The sequence below is a fragment of the Cenococcum geophilum genome, assembly GCF_001692895.1.
Source record: "Cenococcum geophilum 1.58 unplaced genomic scaffold K441scaffold_21, whole genome shotgun sequence".
NCBI lineage: Eukaryota > Fungi > Ascomycota > Dothideomycetes > Gloniales > Gloniaceae > Cenococcum > Cenococcum geophilum.
Genome location: NW_027137579.1, coordinates 294,871 through 316,753, shown reverse-complemented (window position 1 = coordinate 316,753; position 21,883 = coordinate 294,871). Strand labels below are relative to the sequence as shown.

General features: G+C 38.1%; 2 protein-coding genes across 2 annotated transcripts; one reads left to right on the top strand and one right to left on the bottom strand.

Moving 5' to 3' along the window:
• Positions 1-16,196: 16,196 nt before the first annotated feature.
• Positions 16,197-16,928, bottom strand: K441DRAFT_659779 (uncharacterized protein). Its single transcript, XM_067648592.1, has 2 exons — positions 16,794-16,928; positions 16,197-16,710 (listed from the first exon to the last, which is right to left on the bottom strand). The coding sequence occupies exon 2, from the start codon at positions 16,675-16,677 to the stop codon at positions 16,285-16,287; it is 393 nt and encodes a 130-aa protein (XP_067503990.1). The 5' UTR covers positions 16,678-16,710; positions 16,794-16,928; the 3' UTR covers positions 16,197-16,284.
• Positions 16,929-20,173: 3,245 nt separating this feature from the next.
• On the top strand, positions 20,174-21,880 carry K441DRAFT_636232 (uncharacterized protein). Its single transcript, XM_067646467.1, has 2 exons — positions 20,174-21,182; positions 21,236-21,880. The coding sequence occupies exons 1-2, from the start codon at positions 20,448-20,450 to the stop codon at positions 21,623-21,625; spliced, it is 1,125 nt and encodes a 374-aa protein (XP_067503989.1). The 5' UTR covers positions 20,174-20,447; the 3' UTR covers positions 21,626-21,880.
• Positions 21,881-21,883: the final 3 nt, after the last annotated feature.

Below are 21,883 nucleotides of genomic sequence, written 5' to 3'. Positions count from 1 at the left end.
AAAAGAGTAATAGTTACATAAGAGGAAGATCCTCGTAGCTTATTGGGGGATTAATTAGACCCTAAAAATATGGCCCGAATTGTAGGATAGGGGACTATTTTCGGCGTTTAATACGGTCCTTAACTTAGCGGGTTGAGGTTTACTCTTAGACGCCGAAAATTAATCCTCGTTATTTATAACCACGAAGGAGCTATGTATAGATTAGAGAATAAGACCCTTAAACGCCCAAATTTGGACCCCAATTGGGGGATGCCGAAATTTTATCCCTATAGCAGCCAAAATAGGACCTTCGCTTTTAGGGTCTATCGACTATAAAAGGACAACCTTCCCGCACTCTCTGTATTTACGGACCCTTAGGAAAAAGGATCGGAGGCTGCGATAGAGTAGAGTTCTTAGGCGGAGTAAAGCTCTTATAAATTCTAAGACAATATTTTTTTTTAAATTTTTAAAAAGGAAATAATTTCTTAGAATTAATGAGAGCTTTGCTCCGCCTAAGAACTCTACTTTATTACAGCCTCTAATCCTTTTTCCTAAGGGTCCGTATTAATTTATCTAGTATGGGGTTTTATAAACCCCATTCGCGTAGTCTATATTAAACTTTTACTTACTCTAGAATTTATATTAGATATCTTACTAAAAATTATTTTAATTAGAAGAGTAACGTCCCTCCCTACGGGTTAAGAAACCCCCCACGCCGAGAAATATAAGGGGTACTTTAACTTTAAGCAACTTAAAATTTATACACACGTTAATATTTACTATAGCCCTATATAGGTTATATGCTATAGGTACTCCTAGATATCTAGGACCCTTTCTATCTAAAAATTACGTTATATATCGTCGCCTTCGCGCCTAGTTCGTAGAGAACCTCCTTTTATAGTAATACAGAGTCCCTTCCCTACAGCACTACCGTTAAGCTCTTACTACTCTATAATATTTATTAACGGTCTTATCTAAACCTTAGAACCTTATTACAATATTAGGAGGTTATTATTAGCCTTATATCTACTATAGCGTACAAATTTATACAATATTGCCACCTCTATTAGTACTTCCGATTAAAGTAGCTACTAATCCTAGCTAGTGCAAAACAACCCTATACGTCTTATATAATCACCATAGTGTAATTTAGGCTTAGCGTAGAATATAATACAGTTAGCTAGATATCTAATACCGTATTCCGTAAGTGCGCTAAACCCTTATACCAAGATATACGGTAGACCCCTTTATACGGATAAATCCGGAGTGCATATTTTTATAGGCTAAGCGTCTTTAAAACTTAGGATTATCTTCTTCTATAATAGAGCTATCATTCTAACGTCCCTCCCTACGGGGCGAGAAACCCCCCGCACTAAGATAAATCCATCCTTTATACGTCCTAAGTCCTTCCCTTATAAGTCTTCAAAGCTTTAACCTATATAACGTCCGTCCTACCATAGCGAGCCACCCACCAAAACGAGTCAACTTCTTAGTATACCTCTTAAAAGTCTCTCCCTTGTATATTAATAAAATTATAATTAATATATCGCTATTTTAAACCCATTTCCCTTTTAATATAGCTATACGCAATAAATATTACCCTATAATTGCTTGTACTAACTAAAATTTTCTATGCGTTAAAATTTCTAGCTTTGTATTTTCCCCCCTGCAAATTTATAAGCATAAAGCTTTACTATTATTTTGGAGCCTAGAAATAAAAGCCATTTTTGTAACGGAACCTTATAGCAAGAACTACAATAGGCTCGTTAATGGGCTAGGTGTATAGGTGATGCAAATTAAAGTTAACAACGAATAATAACTAGTGGAGTAGTTGCCTAACAGATTAACTCTAATTGTATTCTGAGAATTACTATAAGGAAGGAACTATCTAAGTAGGGACTGTGGTCCTTTAAATATATAACCGTACTTCTAAGAAATCCTTCTTATATATAATGTACGTCTTATATATAAGGTACGTAAGTTCCTTTTATTCCTCTTATTTAATATATAGCATGTTATATAACCTTAGTTACTATTCCTCGTTATATAGTTCTACCGGCTCTATTCTAGACCGTGCCTAGATTAACTAACTAGCTTCTTCTAACTTCTCTCCTAGTAGTTATAATATTATACTTAAAGCGTCCATAACACTATCTCTTTCCTCTTTATCTTTATCTTTAAAGATTCTAAATATCTCTAAGTTATTTACTAGAGGTATAATATCTATCTAATTAATTTGGTTAATATTATTGCTTATTATACTTAAAGCAATTTCTTCTTTATACGCCCAACGTCGTACTCGCACTATTGCTGTAATATTATCTCTTAGTAAGATTATACCGTCTCCGTATTCTTATTATTTAAAAGAGGGGTTAGTTTATATTGCGTTGGCGAACCTATCTTTACGATAACCATTTTCTTGCTTAGAGTGCACTAAAGCGAATATTTATTCGTCCTGCAATGTTTACTTTACCTCTAATGCTAAATATACGCGACCTATTACTCTTAATAGTCGTCTAGTTCCCTAATTAATTTATCTTAAGGTCTTATATTTAATCTGCTGCTACGCGGCTAGATAGTAAACTGTCTTAAGCCCTTACTAAGTTAAAATGTTCTTAGGATGTAGAATAGAAGGCCCTAGATACTTATATCGCGGCATTTACTTATTTACTTTATCTTAAGAAGGTTTATAAGAAGGTTTATTCTAAGAAGTAAAAGCTTATAGAATAGGGTCTATAGGAACTTAGTAATAAAAAAACGGACTTTTTTTTAATAGAGAAGGAAATAGATCTAAGTAGTTTGGTAACTGCTCTTCCTAGGTCCCCCTTAGGTAACTTATTCTTTAGTAATCCTTTTTTTTAATACTGCCTGACCTAATCTCTTCTAATACTCCTATACCTTTCTTATAGCGTTCTTTAAATTTTCTAATAGCTCCTAGGTAGTCTTAGTGTAGCCTATTTACTTAACCTTGTACTATATTTTATTATTAATGTCCTTATAACTAATAATCTTTAAAACTTACTATTCGTCTTCTTCCTACCCTTTATATATATCTACTTTATAAACTAGTGGCTTAATATTCCTATATACTAGCTCTAGCATTATAATATGCTATATAGGGTAGATCTTTATCTTAGCTAGTAGGTTTAACTTAAATATAACTGGTGAAATCCTCTATATAATTTTAAAAGGTCTTAGTCTAACGTAGTCTAACTTCTTACTTAGTCATCAACTCTTAAAAATTTTGTGTAGTAGCTATACTTTATCTCCCTCCTTAAGATCTAGTCCCTTAGATCTCTTAGTATTATAATACTTTTTTATTCTCTTTTGTACCTTCTTTACTAATTCTATAAGGTCTATATAAAGATTTATTAACGTCTTTATTCTTTCTTTAGCTATACTACTCGTTTTCTTTACTTATCGTAATAACAATAATATCCTTAGCTTATATCCATGATTTGCCTTAAATAGTGGTATGCCTATTCCTTCTTAAGGTGTTATATTATATGCAAACTATATAACTAGTAGTAATAATACCTAATTATTCTGTGCGTGATTAATATAATATCTTAGATACTATTTTAGTGTTTAATTTAATCTTTCTATTTAACTGTCTGTCTGCGGATAATATACGGTAGAAGTTACTACTCTAACTCCTTACTCCGCTAAGAATACCTCCTAAAATGCTACTATAAATCTTAGATCTCTATCTAATATAATTTTACTTAGTGCTCTATATCTTGCGAATACTTCTTTAATATAAATTCTAGCAATATCTTCCGCTAAGATTTCTTCTGTATACGCTATAAAGTATCCCTACTTTGTAAGCTTATCTATTATTACTAAGATCGCGTTATAATTTTGCCCGGTAATAGGGTTTTTTAACTTTAGTAACTTAATAATAAAGTCCTATAATATGACCTCTTATAGTCTCTCTGGTGTTTTAATAGGTTATAGCCCTCTATACGGCTTATGCCTTATTAGTTTATTCCTTTAGTAATCTAGATATTCCTTTATAACTTTTCGCGTTAAGCCTTAAATTCCGTTAATAATATACTTCTCTTAGAGTCTTAATACTAGGCCTATAGCTCCGTTATATCCTTAAGTTAATCTTTTATAAAATTCTTTTATAAATTGCTCCGCTATGCTTTTTAGGATATACTTTACTTTACGATTTTTGTATATATCTATTTATAAATCTTCTAGTTATGCTTTTAAAATTCTTTATACCTAAAAGCTTTTTAGTATCTTATAGACTCTATCTTATTCCTCTTAAGTTATTATAATTTTTAGATAATTATACCTAATTAATCCGTCTATATCTTTTCGCAGTAAAGCCCCTAATGGCTTTTTATTGTTTTATAGTTTAGCCTTATAACTTAGAGCATCTATTCGCGTGTTATCTATACCCTTAGTATACTAAATCTTAAAATAGTATTTTATAAGCATCTCTGCCCATCTAACTTATCTCTAGTTAAGTTCTTTTATTATTAGGAACCCCATTAGGTTCTTATAATCTATCTTAACTATAAATAGTTTTTCCACGCCTTGCAAGAATGCTCTCTATTTCTTTAGTGCTGTAACTATACCTAATAACTCCTTATTGTAGATGTTATAGTTTAACTCTAGTAGTATTATCTTTTAACTATAGTATACCACTAGGTGCTATCTATCTTAATACCTTTATATAAAGTATGCCCCTAGTATATAGTCTAATGCATCCGTTTCTATAACCGTCTCTAGTCTTAATTAATAGATTTTAAGAACTAGCTCCTGGGTAAACAACTCCTTAACTTTCTTAAAGAGTTCTCTCTGTTCCTTTCCCCATGCCTATAGTTTTTCTTTCTTTGTTAATCGCGTAAATGGTTTAATATCCTTTAACTATTGCGCTATAAACCTTCTGCAGTAATTACAAACCCCTAAAAACATTCTTAACTATATAATATTCTCTAGTTCTTACCAATTCACTATAGCTTTAATCTTCTTTAGATCTATACTAGGTTAGCTTAATTTAATAATAAATTTAATAAAATTAGTCTTCCTTATAAAGAACTCGTATTTCTTAATTGCTACTAGTATTTATTCTTTCTATAGTCTCTTTAAGACCCATTTAACATATTCCCCGTGTTCTTCCTTAGTTATTAAGTAGATAATAATGTCGTTAAGGTATACTATAATAAATTCATCTAAGTGCTCTCCTAACACATTATTAATACGCTTTTAGAATGTTGCTAGTGCGTTTATAAGCCTAAACTGCATAACTAATAGCTTATATAGTCCTTTCTTTAACCTAAAGGCTGCCTTCTATTTATTGCCTTCCTTAATTCTAATCTAATAGTACGCCTATCTTAGATCTATCTTTATAAAGATTTACGCATTGCCTATCCTATCTTAGATTTCGCTAATTAAGGGTAAAGGATACCTATCCTTCCTAGTAATGCTGTTTAACTATCTATAGTTAATATACAGCCTTAGTTTACCATTTTTCTTTAATATAAATAGTACTGGGTAACCCGCTAATAACTGCAATAGTCTAATATATCCCTTTTATAGGTTTTCCTAGATAAACTCTTTTAGTACTCTACCCTCTTCTTTAGTAAGCTTATAGATTNGAAAGAACCTTAAACTTATTCCTAGTTCTAATTCTATCTTATAGTCCTATACTATATAATCTACTAGCTTTTTACTTTCCGGTAACTATAGTTTCTAACCATACTTATAGTATCTCTTTAGTACGTAACTTAAGCCTTTCTTTATTTCTTTATAGGTCGCTTCTACTTAGTACTATACCAACTTAGCTTATTGTTATATCTTGCGGCGTTAAGTATCCCTAATATTAACCTAACCTATAATCCAATTAATCTTTAGATTGTATTCCCATAACTAAGGCATTTTTAATACTGCCTTATCCCGTCCTAATAGTAGGATATTAAAAGATATCTTAATCCGTCTTCCCTTAATGGTTAACTAAATAGGTCCTATTTTAAGATTAATAATCCCTCCTTTATAGGCTATTAGATCTCCTAAAATTATAACTAATAGGTAAGGTTACTTCTTCTATCTATAAGGTAGTCCTATTCTTTTAACTGCTGCTAGTAAGATATAGTTTTGCGTTACTCCACTATCTATTAGCGCTTTAAACTACTAATCTTACTATTTAATTTATAAATTTAAGTGTCGTCCTTAAATTCCTTTAAGGGTCTAAGGCTCTACTACTGGCTCCCTTTAGTTCCGTGGGCCTCTACTTTTCCTAACTATTAGCTACTTAATCCTATTACGCTTGGCTTACTCTTTAGCTAATACCTAGTTTGTTTTTTGTCTTTAATATACTATAGATATATATTCTCTAGATATTCCCACCACTATTGTCTATCTAAGCATTTTTCTATAAGGAATCTTCCTGGTTAAAGTATTAAATTTCCTTCCTCTTAAACTTCTGCTAGATGCCATCTATGCATATATTTAGCATTCCTATACTATTACTCGTTTATTATCCAGTATATCCTTATAGGGTATTTCTAATTCTTTTCCTTTGGATTCTTATACATCTCGCATATATTATCCACGTATGCAATCTATAATAGCGTATAGTATGCTGGGTGCTTTAGGTTAACTCTTAACTCGTCTTTATCTTTAAGTTTAAACCTTTATTATGCTAATCTAAATGTTATAACCTTATTCGCAGGTACTAAAATACGCCTTTCGCTTCTTTAGTCCTCTAATCATTCTTCTAGATCCTTTAATATTATAATTAAGGCTCCTTTAATATACGTTATAGCCTTTTCTATAATTAGGTGGTCCTGGATAACTCTTTTATCTAACTATATATAGAAATCTTCCTACTTATCGTTATGCCTTTGTCTATACCACTTTTGGTACAGCTACTAGAGTATATACGGCTTGTCCGTAAGGAAGTATCTTCTTATTACTATATTATAACAGCCCTTTATATATTATTCTTTAAACCTAGTAAGGATCCCTAGATCCTCTTTATCTTCTAGTTCGGTAAGCCACTTAGCTCTTAGTATGCCTACCCTAGGCCTATTAGTAATTCTTATACTAGTGCCCTATCCCTTATACGTCCCAATATACTAGATCTTTTATCTAGTTTCTATTCTCGCTATGCGATAATTCTCTGTCTAAATTCTTTTATAGTTTCTTTTAGTTTGCGTCTTACGCTTAGATCCTTAAAGTCTTCTTACTTCTTAATCTTAGTATTAATATTTTAATCTTTAGGCCGAATACTGTGTTCTCCTAGTAGGTCTTCTAGGTCTATATATCTGTCTCCTAGTCTAGTTACTATTTATACCGCAGATTCCTTAATCTATAAAGAAGCCTCTTGCCTCTTATTTATGGGTGTCCTTATTTATACTCTAAATTCTTAACCCCTTTAGATTCTCGATCCCAAGCTTGCTTTTATCTTAAGCCTTACTCCAGCCTTAGTCTAACTAGGCTTACTTAGTGTTCTTATCTTATCTTAAGAGTCTTAAATTTTACTTATCTTGTCTTAAGAGTCTTATGTTTTTAGGAAACTTCGTCCTAAGCTTATTTATATATTACTAAACTAAGCCATTACTCTACTCTATCGGTTATCGTCCGTTATAGGTCCTTAAGCTTACCTTATCTCATCTTAAGAATCTTGGTCGTCTTTTATCTCATCCTAAGAATCTTAAGCCTTTGGCTTTTTGCCTTTATTAAGTGCTAAAGTAGTTCGCTGCCCTACTTCTCTTACGTCTCGCGAAGCGATAGACATTATATCTAGTAGGGTTTTAATCCCTACTAATGTTCCCTATTCTATAGTAGAATTATCCTCTACTTTTGGTGTAATATCTCTTAGGTCCGCATACTCCTAGTAAGCTGCCTTTATTACCTCGTCGTTACGAAATACTTCGCCTATATTAAAATCGTCGTCCTTAATATCCGATCTGCGAGCTAGTTCATTAGTTCCTCTATATCCTATAGGTGCTAGCTCTTATAGCTAGTAGCTTTTGCCATACTTAGCATCCTTATAAATTCGGTATGCGTTATTATAACAGAACGCAAAACTTTTAATTAAACATTCTTTCGTTCCTCGCAGTATATTATCGTCCCTCTATATATATATATCGTCTACTAGTCTTATACCTTTTACTATATAGTAACTCTGCCTACTTCTATAGTCTTTAATATAATAACCCTATTTTCCGCAATTTATATAAGCTCCCTCTTTAAACCATTTTTCTTGCTATAGAGTCCGCCTGAATATCTTCTACTGCTAAGATCCCTAATTCGGCCTCTGCTCCTTAGACCTTTAATTACTTAATCTTTATCCTTTAGGTTTCCACAGTTTTTTACTCTATCTCTTATAGGCTTTTTTAATACCACTAAGGTCTATTAACTTTGCGCTATACTATAGTTTCTAACTTAGCTTTAGTTGTTATATACTCTACGCCTTATATAACTATAGAACTCTACCCTAACCTCTCTTAGCCTACTCCCTTTAGTAAATCTAATTATTAATCTTAATCGCTTAATCTATTAATTCTCTTAGGGTATCCGCATCTTTTATTAGAATAATCGCGTCCTAGACTTTAGCCTTAAGTCCTTATTTATACTATGCTATAAGCGCCCTATTATTCTACTCTACTTATATCGCTAACGTCTAGAACTACGTTGTATACTTAATTGCTAAGGTTTATTATATAATGTCTTAGAGTTTCCTTTCTGCTATAGTTGTTACCTTCGGGTCTCCAAATATCTAGGTAAATTATTCTATAAATCCATTCTAGCTTAAGAATATAAACCGTACCTTTTAGTTAGTGGTTATTATACTATTTGCTTATATCTCTATAAGATAAGGCTTAAACTATTTAAGTGCCCTTCCTATTAAGAACAGTCCTGTATACGCTATTAATCCATAAATATTGCTAGCTTTGCTCCCTCCTATATAACCTTAAAGTGCATTTATATAAGGAATCCTTTAAGCTTTAATCTCCCTCCTAAGTACCCCTTAATTAATAGTAACTTAACCTTTACTGCGCCTATCCCGTTAATCCTATTTTCCAATATTATATTATTTTCTATTAACTAATTAACTATCTCTTATAGTTATCCAACCGTTATAGGTTACTATGAGTTAGTGTCTACTATACTAGTGTCGTTACCTAACCTTAAAGTAGTTACCACCGTTAATAGCGTTATAGTGGCTGCTTTTAGTAGCATATTATTCGACTCTCTATATTAGATACTATAACTAGGTAGTAATTATATAATAGAACCTTATAGTAAGAACTACGGTAGGCTTGTTATTAGGCTAGGTATATAGGTAAAGTAAATATAGAAGTTAACAACGTAATAATAACTAGTGGAGTGGTTGCCTAATAGATTAACTCTAATTATATTCTAAGAATTACTACAAGGAAGGAACTATCTAGGTAGGGATTAAGGGTCCTTAAATACACAACCGTACTCCTATAAAATCCTTCTTATACGTAATATACGTGTGCTCTATCTACTCTGTTACGGATTATACAGATCCTATAGATTATTGACCTGAGGTACGAGTGGTCTATATTTTCGGGTCCTGGATTTCAAACCCTTGCCAAGCCGGCTTTTAATTGGTCCAAAAAAAAACTGCGGGCGGTATCTACCTGTAGAATACACGTGACGAACATCAAAATATTTAAGATCTCACTATTAATAAATCAACCTTTTTATTGACATCTCTATTAATACTACTATATGCGTCTTAACTATGGTAGAACCTGCTCTAATTAAGTGTAGTAAGTGCTGTTTAATACAACCCCGTATTAATTTTATTAAAAACGGCCCATCTACTAAGCTTTTAAAGTAATGTTAATTGTGTTGGTTAAAGGCGCGTTTTCCCTGTATATTTTTTCTACTTTTACTTACTTTCCTAGGGCTCTAAATATGATTTAAATAGGCGGAAAGCAGAGCTTGGTTCTATTAAGACTCGTCCTATAAAGCGCTAGTAAAATGCTTTACCTAAAACCGATACTGAGGACGTCTTCTTACCTCGCGGCTAGAACAGTTAAGATACCCCTGAAATAGCTTAATGGCGGAAGACAATTAGGGTAATATAACGGGAGCACTGCATTCTTAATCGGCGGGGTAAAGCTTACTCGCCTACTCCTCCGCTATATACTACAGATAAAGCTCCATACAGTAGAAGAAGCACCCTAGATGGCCTAAATACGTCCTTGCCGGAACTAGCTCCTATGCCTGCTTTACCGCTAATACCTACCCTACCACTAATACCACCTTTCTCGCGGTAAGCTCTGACTACGGCTACATTACTACCCGTTTCGGCTGTTAATTGGGAGCGAATTAAGAAGTTTAGGAGTATACTATAGGCTAAATGTATGAAGACGTGTAGTTGTTGTAAGGAGCGGTGGTTCTAAATGGGCCTAGCTACGGAGGGTAACAATATAGGTATATGCAAAGCCTGTATTAAGGACGCCGATAGCCTTAAATATCCAACCCTTCCTCCCCTGTTTGGTGAAAGTAACGGGCTCGATCCGGGGCCTGTTTCTGGCTTCCTACCTATACTTACCGCGGTGGAGGAGCTTCTGATTGCGCGCGTATACGTTTATCTGCAAGTCGTGCGTGTACGCGGCCAGTAACATCGCTATACTGGCTATGTCTGCTGCTTTGGCTAGAACACACTAAAGACTTAGAGGCAGCTACTACGGCTACCTACTGAACTCGATATACTGGTTGTGAGGCCTGCGGCAGTAGAGGGTAGCGAATACCTAGGTTAGCGGTTTACTAAGCGGTATACTATAAGGCGCTCTGCTATAGCATAGTGGCTTTACTTTCTAAAGGCCAATTATCCTAATTATCGCGACGTTAAAATATGTAGCACTCGGCTTACCAGCTTACCCGAAAATGGCTCTATATTAGATTAGCTACCTTATATTAACGAGTTAGAGTCTAATTCTAGTGGCCTAACGGCTTACCCTACTACTCCTATGCAACGTCCTTCTGCTATTAATCCTCTGCCTACCGAGCTTAGCAGTAATATACTAGACGGTGAATTTAATGACGATGTACTGGATACTTTGGTTCCTGATTTAGTACCTAACCTTAATGAATTGGAGCTTTTAGGTCGCGAGGTTTAATACTAATAAGACCTACGAGCGGGCCTAGAGGTTCCCACTGTGCAATAGATACCTCTCTCTGAGCGATTAGCTAGCTTTATTATGCGCGGCGCCTTTCTTACTCTGTTTCCTTATAGTAAAGCTAATTTTAACATGCTACGAAGCCGTACAGTTACCCTGGCTGCGTACGCCAAGCATATGCTTAAGTATTAGGACGGTTGGTTTGGCCGCCACCCCTTATTTCGCTACTATGTGTTTAATCGGATTATAAGAGAGTAAGCCCTTAACGCCACCCGCTTCCTTTGCGGCCGATTAAATAAGAATGGTCTATCTTTAGATAAGCTTAGTAATCTTATAAATAGTAATAGGGGTAGCTAGTTGCTGAATAAGATTGTACGGCATATACGGAACCTTAAGGGCACTAGACCTTACTGGAGGTAGAAGAGAAATGAGCTTATAGCTTATGCTAAGAATATTAAGAGCGGGTCTCTATTCTTTACACTTAGCGCTACTAATCTATATTGGTATGATCTACACTCTTATATACCTCTATTTAACGAATATAAGGCTGCTAATAAGGCTTAGCGCTACCGGATTGCTTTTTAAAATCTTAACGATAATCCGCATATTACTGCTTACTGGCTGCATCGCTGCTTTAATCTGTTTAGGAAGCACGTACTTATAGGCCTATTTAATAGTACTGACTTTTGGTCTTAATATGAGTGGTAGGTATAAGGTAGCGGCTATATATATGGCTTTTTATAGAGTTTAACAGCCCTAAGGCCAGATTTATTAGCTAGTGACTTAAGGGCGGCTTTTGCTGAGTACTGGGCTACTTTTATATCCGTAATTAATCCTAATTAATCTAGGCCTCCCGATCTCCAATATCCTTTTGCTCTTAGCTATGAAGAACAGCTTAATACTAGTGAGCTTTTTACTGCCTGCCTTAATTAATTTTAACGGTACCGTAATTGCACCGAATCTTACTGCTTAAGATTGAAGAAAGGCTCCACTGGAGTAAAGGAGTGCCGCTTCTATTTTCCACGCTTTCTCCGTAATAAGGCCGCTGTATTAAAGGATTAAAATCCATATTACTGGACGTTCTGTCCATAGCGTAATAATAAGCTTCTTAATAGTTATAATGCAGCTATAATATTAGCGTGGATGGCGAATATTAATACGTTACCTGCTATGAGTATATTAGTAATAGTTAACTATATAGGCAAATATTATAGCAAGGAAGAGAAGAAGTTAACTTCCTACTAGGAGTTACTCTAATNAGTANAGCCGCANGCNAATAGCCTTTATNCCTTTAGTTNNGTNNTNGCCAGGTTTATAAATAAGCTTATTGCTAAANGNAATTNGTTAGCGTAGGAGGTATNCTATNTACTTCTTAANATTCCCCTTTNNNAAGGCTNTAGGAATATANTAACTTTAAACTNCNACTAGGAGGACGATTAAAGCGCTATGTATAAGCTTAATAATGGGCAACTAAGAGGGTGCGGACTGTCTAACTATAAGAAATATAAGCGCCGCCTAGATGGGGTAGAGGACGTTACTTTCCTTAATTTTCTACTCTATTTTAATTACTCTACTTATAAGCGTCGGCTAAGAGTAAGGCCTTAAGTTATATCGTACTTTCCGCGATATAACGGCGATTGTTCCTATCTATAGTATCCTAAGTTCTGCCGTGTAAAGCTTATTCTTTATCACCCGTAGAAGGAGTATAAGGAAGTAGCTACTTATACTAATGGATTTGGGGCCCCTAATTATATGGCTTCCTATTAGGCTTGTGTTAACTCTTATTAGCACCCGCCTAACTACTTCTATAATTAGAAACTAGAGGAAGGCCGCGAAACTACTAATGATATTAATAAGTTTAATGGCGGTTTTATAGATGACTTAGAGCTATACTAGTCCTTTAAGGCCCTGCATGCCCGCGTTTAAAATACTAACGGAGTTAAAATTAAGGATCCTAATAGGCTTGGTGATAGGGAGCTTAATTATAACTACAACTAGAGTACACATTAGGGTACATACCCGCAGCTTAATAAGAGGACTTATTGGTAGGAAGCATGGCTATAGTCTCTACTATAGAGCCGCCTATTTTAAACAGCAACTCCGTCCTCCTTATAACTAGGTCAGCGTTATATTTATAATATTATAGTTAATTACTATAGGCAGATCTAAGCGGGCCTTAGCCCCCCCCTACTGCGGATTAATGTTAATGGAGAGGCAGGAACCGGTAAATTATATCTTATTGCTGTCCTCTCTACTACGCTCTGTAATATAGTAAGGGCTAATAGCAAGCTAATGCTATTGGCTCAAGCGGCCCCTACTAGGGTAGCTGCCTTTAATATTAACGGCAGAACTATATACGATCTATTAAGGTTGCCAGTAAATCGCCCGTTTAAGGAATTGCCTACTACTAGTCTTACGCCTCTATAGCAAGCTTTTAAGAATATTTACTATCTCGTCCTTAACAAGAAATCTATGATCGGGCAAGTATATCTAGCTTAGATTAATCGCCGCCTCTATTAGATCTACCTTATATATAACAACGACTACTTTAAAGGCTTAAATATTTTCCTAGTAGGCGATTTCTATTAGCTTCCCCCTATAGGTTAGGCGGCCTTATACAGCAATCTACCCGCTAGGCCGTTAGAGTTCGCCAGCTATAGAAAGGGAGCCTATAAGGCGATTGACCGAATAGCTGTCCTAGATTAAGTTATGCGGCAGGGCGGTAATAACGCTAAGAGCTCTATATTTAGGACAGCCCTTATAGAGCTATATAGTGATTCTGTAAGTGATTTAACCTAGAAGCTTCTTTTAACTAGGTGTAAGCAGGGCCTATCCACCAATGAGGTTGCGAGCTTCGATAACGTAATTCGGCTATATAGCACGCGCGCTGCTATAGGTAAGTATAACACTATTCGGCTTCGCGACCTTTTACAGCTAGTGGTGGTTATTAAGTTAGTTAACACTGGTGTAGGTGCGCGGAAAGTTACTCCTAATTAGTGCGATACTATAGAGAATCTAGCCCTATGTATTGGCGCGAAAGTAATGCTAATATAGAATATCTGGGTTGAACTAGGCTTAGTAAACGGTACTACTAGTATAGTTAAAGATATTGTATGGAAGGGACACGCGGATATTAAAAAGGATTAGCCTTAATTACTACTAATTGCGGTAGATGGGTACAACGGACCTGCCCTATTTACTTAGTAGGATGGTAAGAAAGTCGTTCTTATATTTTCTATGCTTTATAAGTGGGAGGGTATAAGAGGCTCTTGCTTATAGCATTAATTTCTAATTACTCTGGCTTTTACTCTTACCGTATATAAAAGCTAGGGCCTAATACTTAACCGGGTGGTTCTAGATGTTAAGGAAAAGGATAAGACAGCCGGGCTAACCTATGTAGCAATCTCACGAGTTAAGAAGCTTTTAGGGCTTATGTTCGAATGTGGGTTTAATATAGAACGATTTTAGTTATCTACAAGTAAGACTAAAGAGGCACGATAAGAAGATTTTATATAGAGGCAGTAGCAACTACTTGTAAACGACTTTTCCTAAATAGGAAATTATATACTGGCTCGGAGGTAAGTGGAGAATACGGCATTTATCTTAGTTTTTTAATTTTTAAACAGCTTAACCGCGAAATCCAATTTTCTAAATTTCAACCCCCCTATCCGTCCTACCTTCTTACCGCTTTTGGAGCTGTTAGATATACATATAATAGTATATAGGGAGAATTAGCAGTCTTGCCGGATTAATATTACTGCTGTCTATAGCGTTGATTAATTTTTAGAATTTTTTAAGTTTTTTTTAAAGGGCGGAAATGTCGCTTATATAAGGAGTTACGTGACCTCCGAGAATACATGCTACTTGGGACTGCATATTAGCAGCCACGACTTCTCTACCCTATAGTTAAGATTTTATATATACCGCACCTAGAGCTGCTTACAATAACTATTACCTATAGATCTGCCGATTTATAAATTAAAAATTAGACGTAGTTAGAGCTGTTAGTAAGGGTTATTAATTACGCTCCCCGTAATAAAATTTTGGATTTTGGTGATCTAAACTAATGAATTAAATTAACGTCCAAATAAGGTTCTGCTAAGACGCTAGCTGGACCCTAACCTAGACCCTTCCTGACCTATTAAATTCTAAAAATGACGACCCCTACTGAATTAAAAATTAACCTTATCCTTAATAAGCCATCCGATTAGATTTAATGGTTCTTTATTATTTAAGACATAGCTAAAACTAACGAGGTATAGTAGTATATCGACCTATCTAAGAAGAAAGACGATCTTCCAAATCTTCTAAAGCTAGAACTACTAAGTCGGCCTATACTAAGGGATATACTACCTATAGCTATATTAATAGCAAAGCTAGACCTAAACTAGCTCACTACCTATAACTAGCTCTATGCCGAATATAAGGACAATCTACGCGTACACTAGAAGCAAAAACAGGCCATAAACGATATTAATAACTACATCGTTCGCACTATATCGGTAGCCTACCTTCCACTTATCGACAGCCTCAGTAGTCGGTTACATTAAATATTTAAGGCGTCTCTACCACTGCAGTAGCTACTGCAGTAATAGAGACACCCTATATTTTGGTAAGTAATTAAGCCCATCTTGTACGAGAATCTTATACTATTAGTACTTACTAAATTACGTGCTCGTAGGGCCTCCTCCCATCTATAAATACTCCTTCTACACCTTCCTCTCTTCCTTTCTTCTTCCTTATAAGAGCTGGCGGTGCTCTAATACTCCTCCTTAGTCCCCACTAAGGGACCTATTGGTTAACGTGGCGATATAGACAGTATCGGACGAGGAGACAGGCGAGAGAGAAGATAGGAAGGACGGAGGAGCCTCTGGTAGGTGTTAGTCGAGTAATGTTAATGGCTATATTATGGCTGCCTAACCTCCTGTGCTTATAGGCCTCCTCCCGTCTATAAATACTCCCTCCTTTACACCTTCCTTTCTTCTTTTCTTCTTCCTTATAAGAGCTGGAGGTGCTCCAATACTCCTCCTTAGTCCCTACTAAGGGACCTAACGTGACTCACCCCCAAGCGAGACAACCCCCCCAACGAGACATATGCACCCAAATACATTTATATTAATAATTAAGCCAACAACGCCTATATTTAAAAACCAAATAGCCCAAATTGAAGCGAATACGCTTCTTATTACAGAAGAAAACGGCTTGGAAGTTTCCGGGTACGTTGTGGGCGTGATATTGCACCTGGCGTTGGCCAATTAGATGGCTTACCACCACACTCTTCTGAAGCTCCTTTCCAGATTAGCTTATCACCAAAGTCCTCCACAGGCTGAGCATTACACCAAAAGACGTGCGCAAAGGCTGCCCAGTCTTGATTACGTTCGCCAGGGTTTAATACTGATCTAGTATACAAAGCAACGCTAAGCTCTGGTAGAGAGGTCCCTTCCTCATACTCCTTTTGAGCTAACTTTTGGGCGGCGAGCTCTTGTTTTTCTAGGTCCTCTGCCTTTAATCTATCGACGTCTTCCTGGGTAAGGACTCTGCCCTTGCTAAGGAGTCTCCTACTACTTTTCTTATCCATTTTGAATGCTTGAAACTTCTTATTCTCTTCTCTCTGTATATGCGCATCAGTCGCAAAGCCTATAGCAGCTTTAAATAGCTTTTCAAGACGTCGTTGAATGGGGGATTCAAGCATACCGTCTAGTCGCTCGGTAGTTAATTCGGCAATCTGATTTCGTAGAGACTAAAGGTCCTCTACCGTTTTAGGTGTCCTTGGCGTTTGAGGATTTATATTCGTAATTAATTGTAGGCTTGCGGGGGGCTCTACATGTGGTAGGGTCTTCAAAACAGCCGTAGGATTGTATGGTAGAAGACCTGTAGCTTTCCAGGCGTTGCAAATCGTCNCATGGGTGAACGCCTTTGTACGCGCCGTTGGGTAGAGCTTCATAAAATACTCTTTGTTCACCCCTGTATGGCCATATCGACAGAAGTTGTCTACTTCTTCGCCGTAGTAGTGTTGAAGAGGTCCAAAACAGCCTACATCTAGTGGCTGAAGCTTATGCGTTGAATGAGGCGGGAGAGCTACTAGGACGATCTTGCGCGATAGTGCATACTGGATGAACTGCCAGGTAAGATGGCTCGAATGATTATCCATTAGAAGCATACGGTAGCTTCAAATATTACCCTCAGCGTCCTCCACAAGCTGTCTCGTATATTTATCGTAGTGTTCGATGTAATGTAGGCCTAACGAGTCGTCCGTCCAGCCATTAGTTGAGGTCGCATAGGCATATCCGCGAAGGCGCTCATCGTGCTCAGTAATTTAATACCAGGTCTCCTGGTGTTGCTGCCCCTTCCAAATTAAGAACGGAGGTAGGTAAGAGCCATCGGCGGTAATTGTCTCTATAATAGAGACTGACTCTCGAGATCCTGGTTGTCGAACAGTCCGATTCTTTGACCTCTCCCTACTATTCTTGCCAGAGACGATTATTCGAGCCGTTGCTGCTTGGCCTAGCATAACCCCTTTCTCGTCAAAGTTGGCTATAAATTTTGAGTGCTTGATTGAATATTTGTTTCGTACGCTTCGAAAGAACTTAAACCAATCGTAGATAATGATTGGATCATCATTCCAGGCCCTCTGGCAATCTAATTGACGACTTATAATAGTATAGAGCCCGTGGCGTTGTATAAATTTCACCCCCCAGTGTTTGCCTATTACCCTGCCTTCTGCCAAGAACGAGCTCGCCATCGCAGGAAGCATATTAACCTTTATCGCAAGGCCCCAGGACTGACATTCGTGTATCCATTTGACAATTTGATCCTCCTGATAAGGATGCAGTAGCGTTTTATGAGCTAGGTGTCGAGGGAGACGCCCAGCAAGACGATGCGCAACGGTAGAATGGGGTAATGCGCGAACGCTGGAGGCTTTGCGAATTGATGGCTCAACGCCTGATTCGACGTCTTGTATAGCTTTTTGTATAGAGACTTCAGCTTCACGAGAACTTAATTGGGGAAGGGACATGTTGATTTGTACAAGGAATTTCGGGTTTGGGTGTAATTTGGGAGGGAAGAAGAAGAGCGCGTACGAACGCGCATGTCTCGTTGGGGGGGTTGTCTCGCTTGGGGGTGAGTCACGTTATTAGTTGATGTGGTGATATAGACAGTATTGGACGAGGAGACGGGCGAGAGAGAAGATAGAAAGGACGGAGGAGCCTTTGGTAGGTGTTAGTCGAGTAACGTTAATGGCTATATTATGGCTGCCTAATCTCCTATACTTATAGGCCTCCTCCCGTCTATAAATACTCCCTCCTTTATACCTTCCTTTCTTCTTTTCTTCTTCCTTATAAGAGCTAGAGGTGCTCTAATACTCCTTAGTCCCCACTAAGGGATTTATTAGTTAACGTGGTGATATAGATAGTATTGGACGAGGAGACGGGCGAGAGAGAAGATAGGAAGGACGGAGGAACCTTTAGTAGGTGTTAGTCGAGTAATATTAATAGCTAGTTTTCGTCACCCAAAAATTGCGTTATGTGATGATATTTGGGAACGCAAATATATACCCTGTCCTATACTTATACTACTACTAAATATTTTAGATTTTGTATTTGGAGCTGCTTGCAATAGGCATTCCTAAGAGATCTGCCGGTTTAAAGCTCTACAATTAAATGTTGTTGACGTTTTATATAGGGGTCGTTGATTAAGCTCCTAGGATATGATTTTTAAAGTTTAACACCACACTAATATTATGACCTTCTTGTAGTGGCTGAGCCACCCCTAATCTCCTCCCCTCCCTTTTCTCCCTCCCATTACTTGGCGCCAAGCTATTGTGTCGTTGCTAAGCCATCATGTTGTTGTACGTCCGAACTGGGTGGGTAATGACGTAGTTAATAGTTATTAGGTATTAAAAATATTTAGTATATAAAGCTTTAAATTGGAATTACAATCTACTATATTATATCCTACGTAGAGGGCTCTGCATTAAAGCTCTGCAGTCTAAATATGTGCTATATTCGTGACTAATATATTCTTTAGGCCCGGCTCAAGTAGGGCGCCTCGGTTACTGTAGTAGATCCTTACCTAGTAGTAACTAAGGCGCCTTAATCTTACTACTACTTCTAAATTAAGCAAAAGCTCTATATAGGGGGGTCCTAGGGGGTCTCCCCCTGGAAAACCTTATCTCTATATATATTAATTAAAGTTTATATAATAAAGCTCTAAATTAAAGCTTTGGGTTAATTAATTGGCTTATTATACTTGGGTTAAAATTTGCGTTGGGGGACTAACGTTCCGCATGTTATAGATTACCTCACGTGACTTCGGTTACCATTTCTCGTCACATGGTTCTATCGGCTCCATCCTAGTCCGTGCCTAAATCAACCAACTAGCTTCTTCCGACTCTTCCCCAAGTAGTCGTAACATCGTACTTAAAGCGTCCGTAACAGCAACGTGATAGTTGTCACGGTACTGATCTGCACAGTACTAACAGCTGTACGATACTGTTTCCTACAGTATCGTACCCGGCCTACGGCCACGCCATTAACCGTTATCGACGGCTACCAGTCATGGCAGAACTGCAAATAATAGGTCACGTGCTGACGCAGAGGCCTCGCGCTAAACGCACTGGCCTCTCCCCTTATTTCTTAACCGCGCGCTACGCGATACCTCTCTTCTTTACGCAACGTCTTAATATATCACTTGATACCGTATATAGCAACAATTGAATACTTCTATAGAAGTTCTTTAACCCTCGCTAGTAGCATCCGTGATAACAGTAAGATTTGTTGGTGTCGCAGGCCAGGTATTATCTTCACGAGCCTGAGGAAACAACTGTATTAAGTTAGTAATCTAACTGTACACCTGCGGGCCGAAGTGTCCCAGATCTTAAATAAGAACAACGAAAAACAACGCTGCTGCTTGCCAAAAATTCATCTGACTTTTTGTCATTTCAGCACGCCCAGTGCGACACTAAGCTTACACCCAAATAGGTTAGCCAATCTTGGCATATTATATCAGCAAAATCTTGCTCGGCTTAACGTCGGCTCAACTCTACTCAGCTTTACACTGCCACTGCTTATGCGTCTGTCCACATCAGCAGCACCTGGGCAGGTGCTCAAACTTCAACCTGAAGGTACCTACCTAAGAACGCTCAACCTTCCAAGGTCACCAGCACTGCCGGTCAGCATGCGGTGTCATATAATTTTGTACAATGCACCCTGAAATATCCTAGTTGCTGCATTCCTCATGGAAGCACATCCCGCCCGCCACTCAAATGACTGCAAATTCAACACTGCTGACCTCCTTTCTCCATAGCCATTCCGAACACCAAACCCCGAAATAGTCTCTTCCAGTCTCAACATGGCCGCTCTCGCCGGTGCTCTCGGTTCTGTTATCGGTTACCTGGGCGCTGAAGTCGCCGAAACTCTCATCTTCGAGCGTCTCTTCTTCCCCGCCCGCTTTTACAATGATCTCACACCGCTTGTCCTGATCAAGCTCGTCCTGCTCTTCCCCATGGGCGGCCCGCTCCACCGTGCCGCGCTCTCGGTGCTCGACACTTTCCGCTCCCACGATCTCTATGCCGGTCGCCAGCGCGGCACCATGCTCGGCACCGCCTTCTTTGCTGACAGTGGCCTCAAGTACTGCGAATCGTCGCAAGGCCGGGCCGGGCCGAAAAAGGATACCCGCAATGCTATGTGGATGCGGGTTATGCAAGCAGTTCGGCGGCGAGGTGACGGCGCGGCGCGGAGAGCAATGCAACCAGTGTACCAGCTGGGTCTGCGAGCCGGGTCTGTGCCGCGGCGTGTACGTGCAGTGCGCGAGGACTGCTTGACATGGCGGACAGTCGTGGGGATCTTTTGTAGTGAGCTTACGGCAGTGGCAGTGGCGCTGATCGCCGGACTCTACATCCACGTTCCATGGCTCGCTGGCTTCGTCATGGTACCGTTGGTGCTGAAGTTGCTAGCTGCGATCGTGGCAGTGAAACGTGAACACCTGAGACCAATATCAGAGAAAGATATCCCCACTCAGGAAAAGATTTTTGAGATCGATGACCTGGTTAGGGGATTCTTCATTATTAAAGGCTCCGAGGAGGCGGTATGTATTTGTTTGAATCCTTGCCTAAACATTATGGCTAATAGCACCCACAGGTTCTTCAATTCTTCCGTCACTACGCTCATCCGCTGCGGGATACCAGGTGGCGTGAGATCATTTCAATCGGAATTGCATACCTATTTGTCCTCTACTTTCCCGCGGGATTACTAGCCTTGCTGTGGATGGATCAAGAGGCACAATACCTGTGGCTGAGCTACCAAATATACATTATAATCGCGATGCACTTGATAAGAGTGTGTGGATTCAACGGGTGCGGTAGCACAGAAGAACGACTGGCTAGGTATTTAGAAATTGGCGAAGAGGTGTGGTTGAGTGATTCAACTGGGAATGGGGTTGCTGCCACACTGGTGGTAGAGGAGGTAGAGAGTGTCAAGGTGGCAAGGGAGAAAGTAGATAGTATCTTCGCTACTTTGGAGGAGTGTTGAGCTCTGCCTCGTCTGTATCCAAGTTGTCCCTCTACCTCGTCTTGAACGATGAATACTCAGGACTTCCGGGGTAAAATGACATTCCAATCTAGATACTATCTCGAATCAGCTACAACTAACCCTATACCGACACTAACAAGTATCTAACAGTCCTGATCACAGTTGATGGCGATTAGGAATAAAAGTTATCACAATGAGATATGGAGCCACCTATTGCCAAGGCCCTACGTCGTAGCCCTGTCAGCCACTATTGGCATC

Coding starts and splice junctions, on each gene's coding strand:
- K441DRAFT_659779 (XM_067648592.1), bottom strand. CDS start 16,677: ATGGATAAGAAAAGTAGTAGGAGACTCCTTAGCAAGGGCAGAGTCCTT.
- K441DRAFT_636232 (XM_067646467.1), top strand. CDS start 20,448: ATGGCCGCTCTCGCCGGTGCTCTCGGTTCTGTTATCGGTTACCTGGGC. Junction 21,183..21,235: donor TTAAAGGCTCCGAGGAGGCG/GTATGTATTTGT, acceptor TAGCACCCACAG/GTTCTTCAATTCTTCCGTCA.